At 40.0% G+C, this 19,728-nt stretch overlaps 1 protein-coding gene across 1 annotated transcript; it reads right to left on the bottom strand.

The window, feature by feature from the left end:
• Positions 1–2,279: 2,279 nt before the first annotated feature.
• On the bottom strand, positions 2,280–19,500 carry DNAJC25 (DnaJ heat shock protein family (Hsp40) member C25). The gene is made up of 4 exons (XM_060101296.1): positions 19,080–19,500; positions 6,280–6,432; positions 4,017–4,487; positions 2,280–2,644 (listed from the first exon to the last, which is right to left on the bottom strand). The coding sequence occupies exons 1-4, from the start codon at positions 19,410–19,412 to the stop codon at positions 2,522–2,524; spliced, it is 1,080 nt and encodes a 359-aa protein (XP_059957279.1). The 5' UTR covers positions 19,413–19,500; the 3' UTR covers positions 2,280–2,521.
• Between the last annotated feature and the right edge of the window lie 228 nt (positions 19,501–19,728).

The raw sequence follows: 19,728 nt of genomic DNA, 5'->3' as shown, positions 1-19,728 counted from the left end.
AGCAAGGAGGAAATGGTGACAGCCCTAAGATGAAGCACAAGAGAAATTTTCTAACTATAGTGGGGTTCTGGGATCCCCTACCCAGGATTCTTCTCCAAGTGTTTCTGAAATGGAGAAGCTTTTGGTTCTTTGGTGGGGGGACTGGCAGAGTATGGAGATAGTAAAGATACCCAAAATATGCGAGTGACACTTGTGATACAACTAAGTGCCCTTCCTGTCCTCCAGGCTTTTGAAGCATAAAAGCCATTTTGTTGAGGGAAGGGGAGAAAAGAATCATCGTCCTTCCGTTAAGGAGCGTCCATTCATCTCACCCATACAATGACCGAGATTCCAAAAGACCAAACAAACCTCTACCAAGTGAGCAGGCTGCCAGGAACAATTCCAGAAATGAGACTTCTATATAAAGACAGAAAGAAGGGCTTCCCTGGTGGCGCAGTGGTTGAGGGTCCGCCTGCCGATGCAGGGGACACGGGTTCGTGCCCCGGTCTGGGAAGATCCCACATGCCGTGGAGCGGCTGGGCCCGTGAGCCGTGGCCGCTGAGCCTGCGTGTCCGGAGCCTGTGCTCCGCAACGGGAGAGACCACAGCAGTGAGAGGCCCGCGTACCGCAAAAAAAAAAAAAAAAAAAAAAAAAGACAGAAAGAAATACAGCAATCTAGCATATATGCAAAATAATATCCAAAGATACATGGCTTTTATCAGCCAACCTTTATGAATTCTAACATATTCAGTCCTTCTATTTTTCCTTATCACTAGGTTCTTTTGAAATACACTTAATCATAAATTTATTTGAAATTTTAACACAAGGGCAAGAGCCTCCATTTCTTTCTGGTCTGCAATAACATATGGTACCCACGTCTAATCTTAGGTGATAACGCTGTTGTGTGGCACGTGTGTGGTAACATCTTCACTGGGACAGGGGTTACTGACTGCAACCACAGCACTTTGCAAAGGCATTATTTACCTATGGTTTAGAGTTGGGCATTTGGGGTTTGAAGCACAGCTTCCTACAATTTAGCACTGTAATTTCTCCACCCTCCCAAAAAAGAATGGATGCGTAAAACACTTTCATCTGAAGTTTACAAAAATATAAATATTATATAATTTCAGAATTTTAGAGCTGCAAAAGGCCTTAGTGATAATCTGGTCAAACTCCTCCCCTAATTTTCTAATGAGGAATTGAGGCCTTCACTCACAGGCTAAATAACCCACCTCAGGCCTTTTGCTATATTAGCAAGGATGGAACTCTTCCCTCCTGCATCTTTGTATGTGTCACATATTTGGGCTGAGCTCTTGAAAGGACTAGTTTACTTTGAGTAGAAACAGACTCTGCATAGCTACTATGCTACACTTTTATGCTATGTCTTTTATATAATACAAAAGCAATATGTTAACCTTTGACTTAAAATGTCATACCAACAAACTTGTGATATATTGCAACCGTTTTATTAATATGATGGACTGGGATATGTCTTTTAACAGGAGTATTGATTCACTACCATGAATGTGTTTCGATACTTTGCTGCAGTATCATACTTGATTCAGTCAAATTACGTGTGAATTACTTTCACTTTCACACGTATAAAACAGTTACATTTCATTGTTTGATAGAACAGCACACAGCCATGCACCTCTTCTTTCTGGTTTATATGCATGTAAATATGCTCACATAAAATGGATTTTTCACCAATCAAGGACTTCATAATATATGAACTTTTCATGACACTATTTCGGCTCTTTTTTTTTTTTTTTAATTGAAGGGGGGTAAAAAAGCAATACTGTGGTACAAAAGACCTTCTTACAAGGTTCTTTCTGGAGAAATGTTTGAGAATACAGTTATAGTCCTATAATGACTGTAATCAAGATCATCCTACAAGGACATGAAGGTAGAGTCACTCTCCTGGAGAGTTTCTGATCTTAGTAAGAATACTATGACCGGGAGGAGATATTATAAAGACAGTCCAGCAGAAGACTCTCCTAGAGAGACACTTTGAACATATTTCAAATCTATAATGACTGTCATAAAGATGACATGATAGTTGAATCATTTTGCTGAAGAAGTCTGTGTCTAGAAAGACACTCAAAAATGTAATTAAATGCTGTTATAATTTTTATGTTTTGTGAAACAGAGGCCACGAAAGCAGAAAAATGTAGCACTATAACAAAATAAGGAAACACTTTTGAAGAATAAACACTTAACACGTAAAATTTTTAAATGGTATCTAATAAATTTTCATGTCAAAATTTTTAACCAAACATATAAAATTTTTAAATGGCAACTAATAAATCTTCATGTCAAACCTTTTAACAAAATCCACAAATTGATTATAAAAATTGAACAGTCATAAATGTCTTATGTATAAAGTTTGAAGGGAAAGTTTAAATTTCTACATTATTCTGTTTAATCAAATACTTGAGGAATTTTAGTTACTGCTGAGGAACAGTCAGTACATTTCTAAAATAATTCAGTTATGAAAATAGTATCACAATTAAGGTTTGGCATAGTAGCATTCCAGCAATCTTCAGTCATCCACAAACGTTAACCGTCCGGGCCCTTCATTCTTCATCCACCTCCTATATCTCTTCCATCTAGGGTCATTTGCTAATCTTTTCTTTAGTTCCTCTTCTTGTTCCTGTTTGTAGACCTGTAAGTATAAATAACATAAACTGACTTGACAATCCAAAGAGAAACATTTGTCATTAGCTTTATGGCATGTTTATATTTTTTCAAATATAACTTTAGGTAAAAGTTTCCAGTGAATGTATTGGTTTGTCTTCTGAAAACCATGCATCTAAGATTACTAAGCAATTAAGCACTTTAATGTTCAATGTTAAATAAAAAAGAATAACTTGTGCAAGAACTAGTAATCTTTTTCACTGATTTCTGTAACCTGGAAATACATTCTTTTCCTCCTTGAAATCATATATAAGCTGAGTTTAAAGGGTTTAAACATTTCCTCTCTACGACTGATGTCCAATATTAAAGAAGCAACACTTTATTTTTCTAACATGGTACTCTGTAACTAACAGATGACTTTCAGTTTTGTTGATCCTAACCAAGGAACAAAGTGACCTTATAAATACATTTGTCTCCAAATTGAACTTACAACTACTTTTATCTTCAATGATAATTATTGGTTTTTCAAAATATTTTTAACTAAAGTTCCCAAAGAAGGTTAAATAAACCACAGAGGTTAAGAACAAAGAACATCTTTCATTCCTGTAACCTTTCGTGTGTATCAGTTGAAGCTAAATGGACAAGTTTTCATAACCAATTTCACAGCCATATCAAATTTCAGAAAGAAATTATTTTACTTCCAAATTTCAGGAAGTAACAACTAAGATGACCTCATGTAATACCGTGATAATTCAGCCCAGGATAGCACTCTATGACAGAGTTTACTATATAGTGGGCAGCTTCAATTACTTAAAAGTGAAAACTTATCAAATAATTTAGGAGCTACCATGTTACCTTCCATTTTTATGTTCTTTATAAGTAGGCTGAATATATCTACTTGCCAAATCATTCTGGCAATTCATAGTACAGTTTAACACAACAAATTAGACCATACTTTAAATTTTTAGCATTAGTAAATTAAAGTATTTGAAGTTCATCTTTTTTTTTTTTTTTTTTTTTTTTTTTTTTGTGGTACGCGGGCCTCTCACTGTTGTGGCCTCTCCCGTTGCGGAGCACAGGCTCAGCGGCCATGGCTCACGGGCCCAGCCGCTCCGCGGCATGTGGGATCCTCCGGGATCGGGGCACGAACCCGCGTCCCCTGCATCGGCAGGTGGACTCTCAACCACTATGCCACCGGGAAGCCCTGAAGTTCATCTTTTAAAAAGACAAATTATAGGTTAAAAACCCACTGTTCCACTACTAAATATAATCAGACAGTCAACAAAAGTAAGATCTTTCTATATTTAACTCTTCGATTTCAGAAATTTGAGCACACTTCTGTGATCCCTTGTCACACACCTAGTTTTAAGTTGGTAAGGGAGGTTACAGTAATTACTCACCTCATAATTCTCCTTTATCCAAAGCTCCCGTTTAAGAAAAGTTTCTTTCTGATGATCTTCTAGACTATCAAACTGAGACTTTGACATCTTCATAGATTTACGTATGATATATAGTCTTTCTTCTTCCCCATATTCTTTGCCTTTGATGTTAAAATTATAGATCCACCGGCAATACCAGACTATATATGAGCACAGGTGAAAGGGAGCTAAGAGAATTTGAAAAAGGAGAAGGTCACGGAACTGGGGTTTCTGATAGCCCCCCTTTATATCTATTTTACTTTTTATAATGTTCTTTATGATGTTCTCCTCCTCGTCACGAATTTCCTCTTTGGACTTTTTGTTTCTGCCCTTCTCTTTGGCTTTTCTCAGCAATCCCTGCTGCTTGGCAATCTCCATGGCTTGGATACGGTACTTGGGCACTGTGGCCAGGTAGCTGATTGCCTTGTTGTAGCTGTTCCACCAGCTGAAAAACTAGAATATTTAACAAAGAAAACTGGGTCATTTTTATTACCAAAATTCATCTTGGTGAACACAACGCCCCCCCCCAAAACCTATTCTGATTAAAAACAGGGACCTCAATATCTTACTCTGTAAGTTGAAGATACAGTTGAATAATGCCCATGTGGACACGGGATCTCCAGGCCTGATAAGTCAGATAAGCCCTGAGCTGAGCCAAAAAGCCACTGATTCTCCACAGGAGACACCCAGGATCAGAGGATGGATCGGTGGAATCACATCACACCTGTTGATTTCACATCTTTACCATTTGACTCTTCCCTAGATCACAACTAAGAAATCCCTCTTCTTCTATTTTTTTTAAAGGTTGCAGTCTACTTACTGGAGGAAGAATCAAATGGTAAAACTAGCTGGTGAGGAGTTTCTTTCAAAAAATCCCTGGGTATAGACTCGGGCAACTCTAAACCATCTGCACATACCACAGTAATGCTCATCACATTCTGAACTGAAAGATTCAAATATGTTTGAACTCTTTACTTATTTGGACAGGAAGACATTAAGTCACTTCATAAATATATTCAACCACAAAGGGTTTTATTATCAGAAAAAGTCCTTCTCCTCATATAGTAAGTACCTCCACACATTTCAGCTATTTTACTGAATAAATACAGCAGTTGTACCAATAATATCCTGAAATATTATAGTAGCAATCTATCAGGAATAGCAAAAAAAAAAAAAAAAAGGGACTAGGGTATTACGTTATCTAAAACAGAAAAGCAAAGTTGCCCTTCCTCTCCCTGTTGAAAAGGCAACACTACAAAAGCTGATACGTTTAAAATATACAGCTTTAGTTTTCAACAGGAATTCTTTTGTCATATCGATTGAATTTCATTTCTGGGAATTAAACTGGAGAAGTAATTCTGAAACTAGCAAATTGCTTCATTCTAGTCACTTGACTTTTTTCTTCTAGAGGAGGATATGGGGTGGTTAGTTGAGGAATAATAGTAGGGAAAACTCATTTCAGGCTAAACTTGTATTTCTGTGATATTTTAAAACAACATAAAAAGTTACTGTAGCACTTTTAGTCTATTTCAGTGGTTCTCATACTGAGCAGGAGTGCCCTTAGCCGTCATGTGGAAATGTGTGAGACATTTTTGTTTGTTACAATGATGGCAAGCTCTACACTCCTGGCATTTGGCGGGTAGGTGCCAGGACTTGTTAGGCCATATTAAGGAGTTTGGCATTTTCCCCCAAGTTTAATGGGAAATCTATGAAGGTAGTTTGGTCCTCGAACAATGCGGGGGGGCACCACCCTGTGCAAAGTCTGAGTGCAGCGTATGGTTGGCCGTTCGTATGCACGGCTCCTCCCTATCCTCCGATTCAGCCAACCTCAGAAGGTGCACTGCTGCGGGTCGGCACTGCAGTTAGTGAAAAGAACCCGTGTGTAAGTGGACCACTGCAGTTCCAACCCATGTTGTTCAAGGGTCACCTGTAAATGATATGGTCTAGTTGGCATTCACTCTGGCTGTTATATGGAAAATACTCTAGAGGGGGCAACGAGAAAAAGATCTGAGTTTTTTGTTTGTTTGTTTTTGACAGTTATATAATGACATTCATGATTTCTTAGATTGCCTGCCAACAAAGATTCCAATGTTATCAATTGGTTAAATAAATATTTTTCTAATACAAAAAATTAATCTCACCTGGAAGTAAAAGTCTACAAAAAGGTACTTCTAGTTCAGTTTTAACGACTAGCACTAGCCAGTGTGCACTCCTGCACATAGATACACACATCATCAATACACACCTGAAACACTGAAACAGCACACACACTGACCAAGATCACAACTCTCACATCCACTTGAGGGGCTAAGCGCCTGCTGTAGTAGTGGTAGTAATGGCTGTAGTACTCTTCTGGGTGATCCAGCATGTAATCATAATCTTTTCGAGTTTCTTCATCCTGTAAAATAACAAGATACCCAGTTTCATAGGACAGCTCATAAAATGGTCTTAGTTAATAATCTGTTAAAGTCAAATCTAGAGTTTTGTAATTATGTAATCAATCTGAATAAAAGAACAAACTGTTAAAATCAAAAAATTTCCCATAATTCCAAAAAGGGACACACAAATTTGTTTCCAGAACTTTAATACTAGGTATAAGGCATAATAAAAAAATTTCCTCAAATTCTTGAGGAGTATCAGTCCTCCTGGAAAAAATAAAAACACTTCAGTAGCAATGAACCATGCCTTTTTAGCCAGTGCTGCGGTGCTCATAAGGATGTCGCCGTGTTCTTATAATTTAAGAGCATATTGACACCTACTCTCAGTAACTGTTGATAGAAAAAAAAGAATGTTTATCTCTGTTGTAGATATTCACAATCATGTCCCAACCTTGTATAGAAGGTTTTCTTTTGAAAGCAACGATTAAAACAACAAAAAAGTAGACAAAACCAGTCTATGCCCTCAAAATTGAATTATGCTCATCCCAAGGAAACATTGAGACATCGATGCAGTATAATGGTCAAAGTCTAGCTTTGTGATATCAGGCAAAAATTTTAGCTTCTCTGAGCCTCACTCTTCTTCACTCGTAAATTAGAGATATTAATAGTTGCCCTACTAATTTTACAGGGTTATTTTGTATATCAGATGACATACAGTATACAAAAACAGGTTAAAAATATGTAGTATTTTGGGCCTCCCTGGTGGCGCAGTGGTTGAGAGTCCGCCTGCCGATGCAGGGGATACGGGTTCGTGCCCCGGTCTGGGAGGATCCCATATGCCGCGGAGCGGCTGGGCCCGTGAGCCGTGGCCGCTGAGCCTGCGCGTCCGGAGCCTGCGCGTCTGGAGCCTGTGCTCCGCAACGGGGGAGGCCACAACAGTGAGAGGCCCGCATACCGCAAAAAAAAAAAAAAAAAAAAAAAAAAAAATGTAGTATTTCACTATTATAACACATTTTCACAGCCCAGTTCATAAATAAGGTAATATATAGCTCTTTCTTAATCATGCAAACATGTTGAAAAAATTATAGCATTCTGAAATGCTGCTCAAATGGTCACAAATAAAGCATTTCTTAAAACCTTCTCTAATTTTAATCAGTTTCTAAAAGGTATAAACACCAGTCTTTTACTGAGCTACATAGGTTGAAAAGCTACCAAACTAGGTTATGATTTGCTTTTTTTTTTAATCCCACAGGAAACCTATTTTTCAGCTTGTCTTGTTTCCAAAAAATGTTAAAGACTAAAACTACAGCAAATTCTTTACTCTCTATAAGTGAATACAACATAAACCATTATGAAAAAAAATCTTTCTTTAACCTAGATGACTTCTTTCTATGATAAATTATTCAACATTCATAAAGTTGCAGATTATTAGCTAAACATTTCAAAATCTGCACTTAGTGCTTTGTTACCACAGAGGCGCTGGGGTCTGTCTGTTCAGGGCCTCCTCCCGAGTCCTCCAATATGCTGTTTCTTAGATTTAAAATAAGAAGTTTGCTAATGATAAATCCTTCCTGTACACATTAATATCATTATGTATTTTCTATTAAGAATTCTGAATTTGAATGAGCACATTCTCAGTAACAGTTCTTTTTTTAAAAAATAAATTTATTTATTTTAAATTTATTTTAATCTTATTTTTGGCTTCGTTGGGTCTTCGTTGCTGTGCACAGGCTTTCTCTAGTTATGGTGAGTGGGCTTTCTCTAGTTATGGTGAGTGGGCTTTCTCTAGTTATGGCGAGCGGGGGCTACTCTTCGTTGCAGTGCACAGGCTTCTCGTCGCGGTGGCTTCTCTTGTTGCAGAGCATGGGCTCTCGGTGCACAGGCTTCAGTAGTTGTGGCATGCAGGCTTCGGTAGTTGTGGCTCGCAGGCTCAGTAGTTGTGACGCACAGGCTTAGTTGCTCCGCAGCATGTGGGATATTCCCGGACCAGGGCTCAAACCCGTGTCCCCTGCATTGGCAAGCGGATTCTTAACCACTGCACCACAGGGAAGCCCTCAGTAACAGTTCTTACACTCATTACATTCAAAATATTTTTTACCTCTGACTAGAATTTGAAGCTAGATGAAGTAGTATCTAGTATAATTAGATGTAAATATATTTAAAGTCTATTCCATGGCACTGTATGGAGGGCCAATATGCGAATCATCTATTATATAAGGAAAGCTGAGCTCAGGCTGATATTATTTTCAAATTCACTCCTTGTATGTTCTCTTCCATTAGAAAAGATTTTCTCGGGAGTTCCCTGGTGGCCTACTGGTTAGGATTCCAGCCTTTCACTGCCATGGCCTGGGTTCAATCCCTGGTAGGGGAACTGAGATCCCGCAAGCTGCGTGCCACACGCCTCAACTGTCAGTCCATTATTCCTCCTATAAGCCATCATCATATTCTAGAGTTTCTAACCTTAAGAGGGTAAAACGTTACAGGTCATACAGATAGCTCTGAAGACTAAAGCCTGTGTTCCTTGATGTATTTCATTCTGAGTACTTCAAGACATCCTTTGAGAATTTTTCCATTCTCCCTCCATTTTTTTGCCCTTTTGGCTAATTTTATAGATATGCTCTGCTTTTGGCCTGAATTCGTTGCCTTTTAAACTCAGCCTCCCAATCTTGGCAGATGCTTTTTGAAATGTATTTCTTCAAACACGATTCTTCTCCTTGCTCCAACTAGATTACAAGTAGTTTTGAAACTAACTGCCCCCCTGAGGTGAGATTCCTACAGTCCTCCAGCATCACTATCTCTGCACAGTCCATTGCCCATTCTGACTGTCTGTACTCCTCCCGGTTGAAGTATACAGCAGGATCTGTGAGTGTCAATGAAATCTGCTCTGTGAATGTCATGCGTCTAGTGGCTGTTCTCTTGTTTGTTCTCTTATCTTAGTGAAGGTCACAGTCCATAGAATGCAGATATCCTTCTTCAAGCTTTTCACCCATATCTTCCCCCAGAGTCACCATCTTCTCACTGGTCCCTAGATTTGTGACTTCATCAAGTCCAGAGCTTCATTTAACAGGATGGTCAGCTAATGCTCCAGTACCAGCAACTCCAAAATTTATACCTTATGTCTAGCCTCTCTACTGTAACCAGAGCCTGTAGGGTCTACTCAGGGCCCTCTATAATGAGTCCTCAGACTACCTCATCCCTGTAAAAGGTTTCAGGGTCAAGTCTGACTTCTCTTAGAATGGTTTTCTTTTCCTTGGGGCCACCATAATTTCATGACCCTGTTTTGGTCATGATTAGAGACAAGAAGGTCTGCGATCTCCTTGTTACAGCATTTATTCAGCCACAATCTTCTTTCTTTAATGTGTTTAAAGCTTTCTCTCCAGAATGAAGAAAATGGATTTTAGGCTGAGGCATGCATAATACACTTTACAAGGTTGTTCAAGGTTGGCACAAATTGAAGAGTTAGGGATTCTCAACAATCTAAGTCAAAGTCCTACTCTTCAGTAGCCTACTAAGTTTAGAATCGACCTAATAAGAACACAGGATACCAGGAATATTAGCAAAAAAGAAAAGACAGACTGGGACCCAATTAGAGAGTTTCACGTACATTCTTACATATTTTTACCATATATTTATTTTTAATACCATATATTTATTTTTTCTCCTACCCATCTTGGGACTAAAGTAGCCTCACAGTTTTTTTGTTTGTTCTGTCCAATGCTTCCCAGTGTCTAGTAAGGTAAGTTCAATTTTCCTTGTCATGCAACAAGGCCTCCATAACTGACCCAAACTTACCTACTTAAGAAACATCTTATCACTCTCCCTTCTTTTGCCCATAGCAAACATTCGGATAGCAATTTCTGGAATTTGGTGTGTTATTCAAGTACAGCATGCTCTTCTATATCTATGACTGAACAGATAATTCACTTTAACTCAAATGCCCATGCCTTTCTTCCAACCTCATGGGCTCCTATTAATCCTTTAGAACATAAACATTAGTAGACAGATTTAGACCACTCTTATTACACTTATTACCTATTTATTATAGCACTTATCACATTGTAATCATCAGTTTTTTTTCTTTTCCTTGAATGAGAACTTCTAGAAGGCAGGTAGGGTGATTCCTTAATCTCTGTATATCCAAGGCCTAGCACAGTGCCTGGCATTCAATAAATATCATTTCAAAACTGAATGAAATTTTGTAAAGGCTCTCCCTCACTCTAGACATCTCTCCAGCCACACAGGTCTCCATGTCACCAGGAAGGCAAGATGGGTGATTATGCCACAAAAACTTGGGCTTGGCAGAAATGACTGCTTGATTTCATAGCTTATGAAGATATGCTAATGTGGCTAAAATAGCTTAAACCTTAAAACAGTGTAATATCTTACCTTTCAATAAGGTAGTACTTTTTCTTTCAGCAATTTTGTGCATCTTAAGGTCCCAGGGTCAGGAGATTCCAACTTCTTTCCAAAACCAAAACCTTTATACTTGTTTCTTCCTCCTCTCTGTCCTGAGCCTTGACAAGCAGGGCAATAAGCTCCTTGTTTCTAATCTCTACAGGAAAAAATGGTGCTTCTGCTGGTGTCCACTCCACTCCCAATCCTCTTGGGCATATGCAGGAGGACTGGAACATAACCACCAATATCTAGATCAAAAGTGAACAAGAGGAAACCCACAAGCAAAGAAAGCACTGAATCCTTCCTTCTCTTATGAAAATGATCATTCCCCCCCTCCCCAGAGGCAAAAATATATTATGTTCTTGTCCTTGAAAGAAATAATGAATTGTTTGATTTCAATAAACATAAATTGCAATAATTAGATATTGCAGCCAGGTTCACATTAAAAATCTTCGATTGTACAAATAACAGAAACCATTTAGGATGGCAAAGGCCAAGAATCAATAATATATGAAAATATAGTAATAGTTTGTTCATTCTTAAATATATATAGTAATCCTGTTTTTAAGAGAAATACACATACAAATGATCCTTTAAAAAAATAACATCTGTTCCCCTAAATTTTTTTCCAGGCCATTACACCCTACTAAAGAGGAAGAAAGTTAACTGCTCTGAGTTTTCATTTCTCTTCCTGTTCCCTACCCACCAGCCACTCGTGCAACTATCTTCTACATCTTCTCTTCTCAGTCTACATGTGGTCACAGCAACTTCCATCATTTGCAGTATCACCTATATATCATATACGAGTGACACTCAGATCTGCTTTCCCTGCTCCTACTATTTTCAGATACCTCCTGAACATTTCCTAGATGTAACATAAATATCTCAGATTCAACATGCTCAAAACCCACATCTGCTCCTGTGTCTCAGTTAACGGTATTACCATCTACTTGGTTACCTGAGCTTTAAAAAACCTTAGTTATTTTCAGTTCAGAAAATAGTTATGCAGGGCCTTAAGCCATGTGCTGAGCACAAAGGAGGATAAAAAAACAAATAAATTAAGGACCTGGCCTCAACAAATCTCCCATCTACAAGAAGAATCTAGCAAGCAAGAAGAGCACAATTCAATGTACTAAGGACTAACTGTGCCTGAGACCACTGGTAATGGGATTCACAGAAGGCATGAAATGAGTGCTAGATCCTGAAAAGGAAGTAAGATGTGGTAAAATTTGTTCCAGGCAAGGGGAACAGCAAGTGTTAAGGTACAGAAGCATCAGTGTATAGATAGAACAGATTCAGTGAAGCTTAAGCACTGGGGAAGTTTAGGGAAGAAAGGAGTAGTAACTGTGGCCAGGAAGATACGTTTGGATAAGAACCACAGGGGATCTTATATGCCATGCTAAAGTGTTAGGGTGTTACTGTCTGTGCTATTCAAACATAAAATGTTTCCAAGTATGAGAAAAATAAATAGCATTGAGTAGAAGTATATATTTTTGGACGATAACTCTGATAGAATTGTAAAGAAAGGAATGAGGGAGAAACAGATTTTAGAGACTAAGAAGTAGAACAAATAGGACTTAGTGATGAAAGGGGTACAGGAATCAATCATGTTGAGCATGATAGTGATGTTTCTAATTATAGTCACTGTGTGAACCATGTTATTCTAAGAATAAAGGAAGAGGACAGCAAGTGTGGAGAAGATTGTGGAAGATTTTGAAATGGGGAGGAAAGAAAATTACTGGATAGCTTTTCAGTGCCTGGAGCCGCCAAGGATTATCGATTCCTGTAGGAGGGGTGTGCCTTTATTTGTCTTTGAAAAGTCTATTTTAACTTTGTAGAGAAAGAAGTAACTTGTAGAAAACTGGAAGTAATGCAAATAATTCTTAGTCACAAAAAGACAAATTGTGGCCAGTGGAATTAAGGAAACTGATAACTGCCTTGTCATATTGACCAGTATTACAGGCATTTCAGCACTCCTTGTCTTGACTGTAAACTGTGTGGCACTTTTCCTCTTTTGAACTGGTTTTAATATCTTACTGGTTCCCTCATTAATTAATGAATTAAATAAAATCTTTGACACATGTTCATTTTGTATTTGTACAAGAGTCAACCTCTTTTAAAATTTATGCTTTAACAAAGAAAACAGGATTAGTTTCATGTATAATTTTGGGTACCTGTGCTACAAATGAGAGACAATTGAAAAATATGAACCTAGAGAATACACGGATTTCAGGGTTGTCAAGGATGTAGTTGAGTTTCATCAGGACAAGCTTAGAAAATAAAAAGAAAAGAGTACCCAAAGGACAGGACTCTAAGGAAATGGAATGTTTATGGTGAAGGCAGAGGAAAAGAAATACAGACTAAAAGAAATGGCTAGAAAGCTTGGAGAAAGGGGAGAGAATTACATGAAGGGAGTCAAGGGAGAACAGCTTAAAGAACTATGGGGTCAACATCAAATGCCACAAATAGTTCCAAAAGGAAGAGCAGCCCTCTGATCTGATGCTTAGAACATCACTATTCATCTTACAAAGAACAGCTCCAGAACGTGTGCTGATACACATGTCATTCTATGACTCTTTAAATGAAAGGGGGACGAGGAAGTAAGGATAGCCAACAATGAAGAAAGAAGAAAAATGTGACCATAGCTTTAAAAGAAGCAAAATTAAGGAATGAGAAATGAACCAAATAAGAGATTCTTACATTACCAAAGAGGAATGATGAGATTCCAGAAGACTAAGATGGAAATAAAATGAGTTCAGCCACGAATACCTTCTTGCCTTCCCCCAACCCATCTTCCATATTGTTCCCAGAACCTTCTTTGTGAAACAAACATCAGATTGTGTTACTTATGCACTTTAAAACCTCTGGTAACTCTTCAATACATAAGGTTCACATGCCTGAACACAGCTTGAAGGGTCGATCCCAAACTATTTCCAGTCTCCTGAAACATTCTCCCTACCATGCACCTGACAGGCTTCTAACCTAGAAACAGTAGATCCCCTACGGTCTCTAAAAATACAGTAAGGGTCTTTGTGCTGTGACTATCTCAAAATATTGTTTACCCATGATAAATTTGCACAAGCAAAATCAAAACGTCAAGTGCTTGGTTTCTGGCTAGAATTATATCAACTCAGTAGTCTTTGTGTTACTCAAAAAAGCTCTGATGGGTTGTTGATACCATCATGTGTCAGGTAGTCACAGCACTAGATTTAAACACATCTGGTGTATAATCAACCTTGGCCATAAGTAGGGAATAACAGGTGAAATTTTAAGGGATGAGTAAAAAATAAACAACACTTAAGGGTTCACAGCAGAAATAGCAAATGTGGCACATAAGGTACCACACCCTTCTTCTGGGCCCATGGGAGAACAGTTTAACATGTCATCTTTTCCACTAAACCCAGACAAGGCCCCCAGATTTACAAGTGCTACATGGAGTTGAGACCAATTACAGTTGGCATGTGAAATGAAAATTATCTGCCATCAAGCTTACTTAACTTGGCTGTTTATCAGCCTCACAACTGTAATAGAAATTTACATCATTTCTATTAGTTTTATGAATACCCAATTATTATGAATGACTGATTAAAATCTGGATCAATGCTGGAAAAGAAAAATAGTAATGCCAATAAATGCAGTTAATTTTTTTCCTCCAAAACGAAGAGTCCCTGGGAAAAGCATAATAAAAGTGATCCTACATCCCATTCCTGGAACTAGCCTTGCACACTCATGACTCCATGTTTTCGTGGATCAAGACCTTTCTCTACCAGAAATGTCCCTCCACAGTCAACCTTGGTGACTGTTCTAGATCCAAATCAAAGAATACATTCTTCTCCAATCCCCTGAGAAGAAATAATTGTGTTCTCTCAGTGCTGCAATATAATCTACACGTTTTTATTATATAACTTAGATAAATAATAACCAAACAATAAGTATCTGTATCCTTCTTATATTAAAAGCTTAAAGGCAGGAACTGTGCCTTTTTCATTGTTATGGTCTCCTCCCCCAGCACCTATGTCAGTACCAGTTAGAGAAAGGGTTAAGCATATATACAAAGGGAGTACAATAAACAGTAACCATAACAGGGCTGGAAGTTCATAATCCCCTTTTTGTCAAATCATTCTTAAGTGCTAAAGCCCTGCCACATCAACCAGACTGGCAAAAAGAAACTGACATGTTCCTGTGACTTCCCTGCCAAGACAAGGCTGGAGGAGCATAAAGCTCTCTCTACGTATCCCTTCAATTTATCAGATAACCTGCACGCCAGTAATACCTCCAAGACCTTTTCCATGTTCTTCTCTCATGATCTTGTAAAATGCTGTCAAACTCTACCATTTTCTACCAATTACAGTTTTTCTAAGTGCATCCTTACCACCTATTCCCTCATCTGCTTATTTCTATGCCATCCTTCTCATTTTATCTAATTCATCCAGTTTGTATCTATATCAAAAATAATTAATGTTCTCAAAAACCCTGAGAAAATAATTTCTCCTTAAAAACAGAAGTATAATTTTTCTCTCATGCAGGAATTTTTCGTTCATACCCATCCAATCTACTTTATCTGTACCACTCTTTAAAACTACAATTAATTTGGGATAAAATGCCAAAGTAGGCTTCACATAACAATGTCAAAACGCCAGAAATCCACTTTCGATTTCCATCCTATCTGAATCTATCTCCAGATAGGAGTTTTTATTTTACAAGCATTCATTATCTATGTGCCAGACACTGTGCTAGGTGCCATGGATATACATGCAAAAATGAAGTTTAGTGGAGAGGGGAGAAGGGCCACTCAGGATATACAGTGCAGTGTGATAAGTGCTATATCCACATGAAAAGATCCAATGTTGACACAGCGAGTGAGAGTCTGTTTACTTAACTTCCAAAGTCCATGTGTCCCTGAATCCCCAGTAGTCAAATACACTAAATAGTTATTTCATCGTCTTAACTCACATTATGAAACAAATATAAAGTAGTGTGTGAAATCATAATGGTTTCAAGTCCTGCTGAGACCTAGAGGTTTAAGTTATTTGAGAATATGAACTAAGCATGACTTGGTAAAAGCATCTGACAAGTCCCTTTGCCTTCCATTATTACCCATCCTTCTTTTTCTGGTTTTTCTCAATCTCTCTATTCACAGGTAGAATCTCTGTTGCTATGAAAACAATGACCAACTGTGATAGTATCTCCTTGTCTGACCAACTGCATTTAAATCATGTTAGTATCCTTATTTTTTAACAATTTGCATCTAAACTCTCTCTCAGAGGCATTTATTTAACCAAGACAACTTCAGAGTCATAAATCCACTATATCTTACACAAATATAATTCTCATTTTGGTCATTCAGAGATGCTTGGTTGTTATAAGTTTTGATGGAACACCACTGTAAGATTATAATAAGCATATAATATAGCTTTTTATATCATACATGTTAAAAATGCTAAGAGACTTGAACAGACCAAGAATAAGAAATTAAGAAGGTTATCAAAAAATTGTGGGGAGAGAAAAAAGGCTCCTGGCTCCAATGAACTTACAACTAATTTATTTCCGATTTCACAAAAGAAACAATTTCTGTTAGATGCACTGTTCCAGAGATGGAATCTATCTGGGCATTCTACAAAGCAAATGTAGAATCAACTTTTCCCTCCACATGCCAGCAATAACTGAACGTGGCTGTGAAGGAGGACACAGTCTTCCCAAGACCCTCCCTCCTCTTCAGCTCTCACAGGGTTTATTGCTATTCTTTATGGAGAAATATATAGCGTCTATACAAAAAGAGCAAATAGAAATGAAATGCGGTCCCAGGTCTGCAGTTGCTGCCCCCATGAGATGATATATGGAATTTCAGGTAGGCTTCTGCGGCTCGTCTTCATTCCAGAGCCACTGGAACTTATCAGCTTCTCCCACTATTCTATCTGACCTGCTCGTAGTAAAGGCCAGGTGGACCTCTTATCCCTCACAAGCCCTCTTTCCAGTCTGTGGATATAATCCAAGCAAAACAGTGGTTGCATCCCTGTTGCCTCAAGGGGATGACCGCAGTTTATCAGATCTCTGCATTACCCAGAAATGATACCTTCTGGCAACCTTCTCACAATTCTCCATTATGACAGCAATAAAATCAGACGACCCTGTTTGTTTTTAATAACTTCTTCCACACATGGCAAGTCAAAGTCCTCTTCCTTATTCCAGGAGAGAGCATCTGCAATGAAGTGTTTTAAAAAGTTTCTGAAGGTGTTCCACTTGGAAGTGGAATCCCTATCTATCTCTATAAATTTAACATGGGAGTTTTCATAGAGCCCAACTAAGTCTGATTTCCATGGGTCCAAACCAAGCCCAGACACCCCTTTTCTCTCACAGATAATTTCCGTTCTCCTGCAGTAATAATGAGTGGGGTTGGGGAAGCTATAGAACGCTCTCTCCCACCCTCCATCAGTGCAACTCCAATTCTAGTTTCCTGTTTGGAGGCATTTGCAGCTACCGCAAACCTGTCCCAATCAAGAGTAAGTGTTACTTTCTCCAGACATACTAGTTTTTAACTGCCTCAAAGTTCCTTGTTCTTGAGTGGACACATTATTTTATTGAGCTTTTTATTAGCTCACAAGTCAGTGCTAAACTCGTAGCAGCATTTAGAGGCAAACATTACAGCCAGATCAGCCTCTGAATTTGTCTCTTCGAGAAAAGGGCAAGAATATTTAGAGTCCTGGGATTCCTCCCAGCCAGATTTTCTATAGTCTCTATTTCTTGGCACTTTTTTTTCAAAGTTCTTACTATCATGCTCACCATTTTCATGCCAAATTTCCCCATCTCCAACCCCAGCAGAAGGGAACAGTCGCCACTGTTTCTGCCGCCTCTCTTCTGGAAGTTCTCCACCTGCCCAGTGCTCCCTCTTGTGCCACGAGGGCTTTGGAGGACCAGTGGCAGGCCTTCTGGATGCTCGTCTGGACCACTATCTTTCCTCACTGCAGAAAAGCAGACTGGAGCTTCACATGCTGGGCCGCCTTGAATGAAATTCTTTCCCATCTTTCTGAAGTCTTTCCTCAATCACTGTCTATCCCAAATAATAGGCAACCAAGCCCTCTGGCCTCAGCACTTTCCCAAACCCCCCATTCCTCAGTTAACTGCCAATAAAAATTACATCTCACCAATGCTGGTGAGAATTTAGTGAATTTCATGACTCCATATTATCCAAAGTGCTCTGGAAAGTAAGCCATTAACTCCTTGACTCAGTATTTTCAGCTCTGGAAATCTAACCTGGAAACATAATCCATGGTTAAATTATAGCATAGCCACTCAAAGTAGTCACTAAAAGCAGATGATACAGCAACATGGAAAACTCTGCCTCAAAAAGAAAAGAAAAAAAAAAGCTAGAAAAAAGTACCCTACAACTGCAACTCCTGTTGCATTAGCATGATGGGGCCCTTGAAGCAGTAACACTTCCACCAAATATGTTTTGTACTTAGTGATTTCTTATGGTTTGCTTTTCCCAGCAGAAGAAAACAGGATCAGGCTAAATCTCCCCATCCCCACAAGACTCAATAAAACCTTTGGCAAATGACTACACATATACTCACAAAATATTTCCTACTAGAAATTCTCAGTCTTGAAACCCAAGTCATTAAGCACCTATTTGCAGGTCCTGTATAGGGGGTTTCTCATTCATCATTTAACCTCATAACAACCCGTGGAGCAGGCATCATGGCCTTAATTGTGCCTATGAAGAAACAGGTACTCTGACCTATTAAGTCACTATCCAAGGGCATACAGGGGTGTTCAGAGCCGGAGTCAAACATCCAGTGTTCTTCTTAGTATTTTTCTACATCCTTAAACCCAAGCTAAATGTCACAATTAATACCATCCCCAGAAACCAAGTTTCTGTCATCTCAAATTCGGGCCATCTCACCGTCACTGGAGCCCTTTCCTGTGTTCTATCACAGATCTTGGTAATAATAATCACCCTGCTTTCCGAGAGTGAGCTGCACGTTATTAAAACATTTTCACTAAATCGTAAGAAGCCCAAAGCTTTGCATAAAAAAGACTGTAACAAAAAGGAGGGGGCTGGCTGCCCTCCAAGACCGAGGGTGTTCCCATCTTTGTCAGTGGGCCGTATGCGCTCTCTCACGTGGGGAAGCGCGAGCATCCTAAGGGTGGTGGCGGTGGTCGCGCCCGGCGCCGGAGTCACAGGGAGCCTCGCTCCACGGGCCAGGGGCCGAAAGGGCCACGCCGCGCGCTTCGCCAGCGGGTCATCGCAGCCCATCCGCGCCCCCAGGCTTACCTTAAGAGTCTCGTAGGCGGTGGCCACCAGCAGGAAGGCCTCCTCAGCGCTCTGCGGCGTCCGTCCGGGGCCCTCGTCGCCGGGCTCGGGCCGGTAGCGGTCGGGGTGGTAGCGCCGAGCCAGCTGGCGATAGGCCCGCGCGATCTCCGCCTTGCCCGCCGTGCGGCTCACCCCCAGCACCTCGTAGCAGTCCCGCGTGCCGCAGTAGAGCCCTTCCACCAGGGCCGCCGCGGGCCGCGGCAGCAGCACAGCCAGCAGCAGGGGCGGCAGCAGCACCAACCAGCGCCGGCCGGTAGCGCCGGCTCCCCGGCGCGGAGCGATCGGCGTCGCCATCCCGGCTGGGCCACGGCTCCACTAGCCCAGCCGCACCCCGGCACTCCACCGCGCGCCCGGCTGGGCTGCTAGACCCAGATCCACGTCAGCACGCGGCGCCTCCGCGCAGGCGCACCGGGCGCGGCTGCTTCAACCACTTCCGTCACGACCGTTGCTGGGGAGCAGGACGCTTCAGTCGCGCGGCTGCTTCCGCTGTGTCTGTGAACGCGTTCCTAGTCCCAGAGGATTTGTCCTTAGTTGGACGGACCTAAAGGATGTCTCTGTGTCTGAGGTGCACTTAACCAGTGTATGCAGAGTGCTCTACTGTCCACAGTGC

The sequence above is a fragment of the Mesoplodon densirostris genome, chromosome 6 (genome assembly GCF_025265405.1).
Source record: "Mesoplodon densirostris isolate mMesDen1 chromosome 6, mMesDen1 primary haplotype, whole genome shotgun sequence".
In the NCBI taxonomy this organism is placed as follows: Eukaryota; Metazoa; Chordata; class Mammalia; order Artiodactyla; family Ziphiidae; genus Mesoplodon; species Mesoplodon densirostris.
This window is presented reverse-complemented; position numbering and strand designations above follow the sequence as displayed.